General features: G+C 39.9%; 1 protein-coding gene across 1 annotated transcript in view; it reads right to left on the bottom strand.

Moving 5' to 3' along the window:
- The window catches only part of abcb9 (ATP-binding cassette, sub-family B (MDR/TAP), member 9), a 9,055-nt gene extending 6,803 nt beyond the window's left edge, over nt 1–2,252 (bottom strand). The window contains exon 1 of the mRNA XM_015019377.1: nt 401–2,252. Within this exon, the coding sequence (XP_014874863.1) occupies nt 401–1,052 (652 nt within the window). The 5' untranslated portion in view covers nt 1,053–2,252. The remainder of the gene's footprint in view (nt 1–400) is intronic.
- Nucleotides 2,253–5,580: the final 3,328 nt, after the last annotated feature.

Genomic DNA, 5,580 nt, shown 5'->3' with positions numbered 1-5,580 from the left:
TTGCTGCTGAAATGTGCTATACAAATAAAATTTGATTGATTGATTTGATTGATTATGCAAACTAAACTCAGTTTTAAAACTTAGTTTTAAAAAAATCCTTGTAACATTTTTAAAATCTGACAAACCAAAATAAAACGCTCTTAACGTCTCTTCATGAACTACAAGGACCTTAAGAATGGCCCATAAACATCTATTACAGCCATGAAGCTACTTATTGAATGATAAGGAGAACGCCTTTCATGTTGTTTTTGACAGCTGCTCATTGATCTTCGGCATTGCTGTGTGTAGTTACTCTCCATGGGGGAAGAAGGCAAGAAATGATTACAAACATCATTAGTAGAAAGATGAGTTGTCATTGTGATATTACAAGCTATGGCAGCATTGTTTGACGGATACTCACACACTGCAGAGATGAGCAGGAAGAGGACGGCTAAGGAAAGCAGTCCAGTATCCTTCCTGCAGTAGCTGAGCAAGCGTCCCAATGTAGCCCTAGAGCTGACCTTCTCTTTCTCCTTCCTCCCTCCAGCCTCCTCCTCTTCACCAGCTGTATCCACCAGCTTCTCTGTGTCCTCGGAGACCCTTCCTCCTCCACCACGGCTGTTCCTGACTTCCAGCCCGCTCGCGGAGCTGGAAACCCTCCCGAGCTGCCTCCAGAGAAGCACGACACCCAGGGAGGAGGCGCAGGTCCATCCCATCAGGCTCAGAAAACATGGCTGCCGGTTGAGGGGCTCCACCTCGGTCAGCATCAGCAGCTTGACCAAGGTGTAGGTGATGACAACCATGCAGAAGAGGAGAATGACGGTGGTGACCCGGGCAACCCTGGGCGGGCCGTCCTCCCTGTTCCATAAAACCCCAATGGAGGCACCCAGCAGGAGGGATGCTCGGAGAAGGACAATGCCCCACAGGTCAAGGGCGGAGCTCAAGATGTTAAAGTCCAGGACATCACGTATGAAGAGGGACAGCTCTGTCCCCTTGATGTATAGGACAGTGGTGATGACACTGTCAAGGACAACGTACAACAGAGTGCAGATGACAGGTGCATAGATACCCATGCTGATTATTGGAGTCAGAGTTTAGAACTCCCGAAGCTTTACTGAACAGACAAATAGCAACCTTTTTAAACTAAGACTAATTATTTAAAGCTAAACTGTTGAAATTTAAGTTAAAAAAAAAACTTTTCTGGTAACTTTCATTTACATTTTCACATTGTAAAAAAAAATGACCGTGGTTTAAGTATCTCAATCTCTAACGTAAACTCTTATTTTGAAATTATTTTTGCTTCCGGTTTCTTCAAGCGTATCTTCTAAATATCAAGAACTGAAGTAGTTCATTGCGCCACAAACTATTTTCAGGGATCGCGATAAGAACAGGTAAGTCCTAGTCATTCCACTACTGCTACCTCGGAGAAGGACAGTAGTGACTTGGTGTTTAATATTAGCAGCTAGCAGGTGCTGAGCTAAAGTCAGGTAACGGCTAGTACCATATTGGATTTATACCTCACCGTCCAGCAGTCTGTATGCTACTTCTGCTTACTAACTGCATTCTGTCCCAGTTTTGGTTAAAGTACATAAGCAAACAGACGCGACACTCACGCCTCACCGAAGCAAGTTGGGCTTCTCTCTAAAGGTATGGCCGAAATGTCAAGTTTACACCGGCATCAAAGATCGTCTATACTCCAGACCATTCACAGGAAGAGCCAATAAAGACTAGCCCTCTGGCTTTATTTCTGTTTAATAAGTAAATTAGAACCTATTGTATAATAATATCCAGCATGGGTACCACACATCTAAACATGTCGAAAGTTGAAGATATGAGCTATTTATTGCTACCTCAGTTTGTATCTCTTTAAAGCAGTGACACACGTCACTGTCTCAATCTGTGAACAAACGAAGAAAAAAAAGCATTGTTTTTGCCCTGCATTGTTAATAGAAGTTGGGACTATAATTTTTTTTTACAATTCACATTTTTTCTCAAATTGGCATAAAAGAATACTCAAACGTGATATATGATTCACAGATGCGAGTTCACAACAGTTAATCAGCCCATATTAATTTCCCAGAATGGGTGGCGCATCTCATATATAAATGATCAGTGAAATTCCCCAGCTTGATGTGGTAATGACCGCCATGTGGCTCCTCCCAGCAGATTATTCAACTGTATGCTGAAACATTATAATCACTCATTTAAATGGTTTAAACCTTTAACTTTGAAAAGCCCTGAGAATTGAATAACTTTATTGCTACTTTATAAAGTTGATTCAATTCCAAATGTTTCTGAGAGTCACATAATTAGAAGTCCCCGCAGAGGTAAAACATAACATATATTCATTCATGTTTTTCTCTCCAGGTTGGAATTATTTCTGTTTTGTTACTACATTTTATGCGACAACACATAGTAGTGCACATTTTACAAATAATACTCTAAAAAGTATGTGTCTCTGTGTTATTTAATGGCATTAAAGGTTTGTTAGAGAACATCATGGTAGAAACAGCATCATAAAAACAAAATAAGTTATAATACAACACAGGCTGGGACACACCAACAGGCTGGGATTAAAACCCACATCCTTATTGCTGTAAAATAACTGCTCCAACATTTGTGTCCACAAATGATAATGGAAAATAGTAAGGAAAATGCAATGTGTGGGAATTTAACAGTGGACATCAGCCCACACACATTATCAGTGTAACATGGTGGAGGTAGCATCATGCTGTGGGCATGGGACTAGAAAGCTGGTCAGAGTTGATCAGAAAAAGACAGACAGAGCCAAAAACAGGACAAACCTGGTAGAAAACGTGTTAGAGGCCACAAAGGTTCACCTTTTAACAGGTCAGTGACCTTGAACATGTTTAAACCATATGTAAAATGGCCCAATCATTTTAACAGCTGAAAACTGTTGAAAACAAATCCAGTTGAAAACCTGGGACAATACCTTGAAATTGGCAAATATTTCTTCCTCTGGATGTGGAAAGCTGTTTGAAACACCTGGATTTGTATTTGTCATTCATATGTGAGGAAAAAAATAAAGCCAAGTGCAAGTTTTCTTCCACTCAACAGTTCTGCACTACTCTGTGTTGGTCTATCACATAAAATCCTAATATGTTAAAAACTGTAATCTTAAGATGTGAAGAAGTGACTTTTTTTATTTTTGCAAGGCACTGCAGGTGCATCTCAGCGTTCATCGTAGTCGCTTTTCCACTGCTTGCTGACATCGACCTTTGACCTTCTGCCTAAGGTTCCAGGCAGCACTAGGTTGCTTTCGGTCACATGCTACTGATGCGTCGTTTTTCTGCAGAGTCGTCCTCCTCAGTGGACGTCAGGCTCAGCCAAGCGGTAGGCGAGCTCAGCCTTTACGTCCTCAGAGCTGTTCTGCTCAGTGGCCAGCACCGTCTCCACGGGAAACGACAAAAACAAGCTCTCTTTGACCTTTTTGGCCGGGGGCGAGTCCACCACGCCGAACAGGGTCTCCGTTTTAATGTAGGGGCTCATTTTTAATGTGGTGGGAGGCGTGTTCTGCGTCCTGCGTTTGGCGTTCTTCTTCTTCTCCTGCTTGTAGGCTGCGTTCATGTTGGCTATTACCTGTAAATAGACCGCGCACACACATACACACAAAAACAGAAAAATTAGGTTTCATTTCATTCAATCATCATAAACGCTAGTTTTTATGCATCTTTCTTTTTAAGTGGATTATATTTGTATAAACTAATTTGATTAAAAAAATGTAGTTGAATGTAAACTAGCAATTTGTCTTGTAAGGTGTAAGTTTATTAAAGTGGCTTTATTTCAAAAGTGGCATTCTGCCAAAACAACTGAATTGTATTGAATTAAATCTGTAGTTCTCTATTATTTAACCACAGCAGACAGCTTTATTTGACCATGTTTAATCTGAGTGAGTAACAATTACATGTGGGGTTCTTCAAAGTTCCATTCTGGGGCCTCTATTGTTTGGAATGGACTCGGTGACCTGTCATCTGGCATTAGTAATTTGGCTTTAGTGTATATAATCTTTGAAAATACCAGTCACTAAAATGATTATCAAGGATATAGTTTTTGTTGTTATTTGAATTTTGATGTCTTGAAATCTGTTGTCTTTAATTTTGGAAGATTTTTTGTGTATTTGTCCCTGAAACACCTGACGGTAAAGCCGCAGATTCAGGGGTTATTTCTAGTATGCATATGCATACAGAGTTCAGAATAGGGTTTGATGATGTTTGTTGCCATAATAACGGTGATGACAGACATCTTTACATTCCACATGGTCGCAGCACTCAATCTACATGATGGTTTCAATAATATCAAGGGGGGAAAGAATTTTCTCCAACTTGGTCCCAACGACAGAAGGTGGACATTCGCTTTCAATTACACTCAATAATGCTTAAACCTACATATACCTTTATCTAATCATGGATTTAGACCTTACTTCAGACATACACATGAAGTCTATTCTAAATCAGCCAGCACTGCAAGATGTAAGTCCAAACAGGAGACCAAAAACTGGTGCAAGCTTTTACTTCCAGTTGGTTACAGAGGAAGATGAAGGCTGTTTTTACAAGAGTCAGTAAAAACAAAATCATTCAGAGCCCTGACCAAACACTAAAAACAATGGAACACATTACACCAGCCCTTCTACCACTTTATATGAAAGAGATTTCAGAATCTTGTTATTAATCTGTAAGGCAGTACCTGGTGACGGGGCCAGAGTTACCTCCAAGGTATCCCAATCCCTCGGGTTTCAATTACTACAGATCAGCAGGGACGTGTTTACTTGGTGATAACAGGAACAGGACTTCACTAAACCAATAGACTGGAAACTAATTTAATTTCCTTTTCATATCAATAAAATATTTTGAATTGAACTGAAACTGTAGAACAAGCTGATAAAGCAGCTAAGTTGTAGTGAAAAAAAAATTGGTTTACCCATTTTGTGGTTTCTCTGCTGCCCCCAAGTGGCCAAAAATAATACTTAGTTTTAGTTTTTTTGTTGTTGTTTTTTCTGTTTTTTTTACAGAAATTGGGCCTCGCTATGCAAAAAAAAAAGAAAAAAAAGAAAAGGAGTACTTTTAGACAAAAAGAGAATACAGAATCTTACCAGCTGCTTCACAGCATTCTGTTGCTCATGCATTATGTCCATATATGTAGAAGCTTTCTCTTTGCACGCGTCCTGCTCTGGGTCGTCATAACTAAGCAGGGTCTGTGTGGTCTACATGAAAGGAAAAAAACAATTCAGAAAAGAAATAAAAATAACAAAAAACAAAAACAAACTGAAAACATGGTTCATCTTGTCATGGAAGAAATTACTTTAACAAGAGTTTGGTTGAGAAGAGATAAGAAATTTATTAAAAACTTGCAAGGTGAGAACAGAAATACAGAGTCAAAGGAGTCTGTCAAGTCTGCTCTGACCAACAGTGGATCTGGCTTCCTTTTATAGGTTCTGGTCAGAGAAGAGAGACTTGATTGGACGAGAGGTGTGAATCCCTGATTGTTATGTACCAGGGATTCTGTGGAGCCCAACACAGATGGTCTGGCCATTTGTCTATTGTTAAGGAAAGTGGGTTGTTCTTTGACGCTAAAGGGGGCAGA

Source organism: Poecilia latipinna, unplaced genomic scaffold, assembly GCF_001443285.1.
Source record: "Poecilia latipinna isolate Pla-1442-1.1 unplaced genomic scaffold, P_latipinna-1.0 Scaffold2424, whole genome shotgun sequence".
Classification (NCBI taxonomy): Eukaryota; Metazoa; Chordata; class Actinopteri; order Cyprinodontiformes; family Poeciliidae; genus Poecilia; species Poecilia latipinna.
The sequence above is the reverse complement of the archived record's forward strand: the minus strand, read 5'-3'. Positions and strand labels throughout refer to the sequence as shown.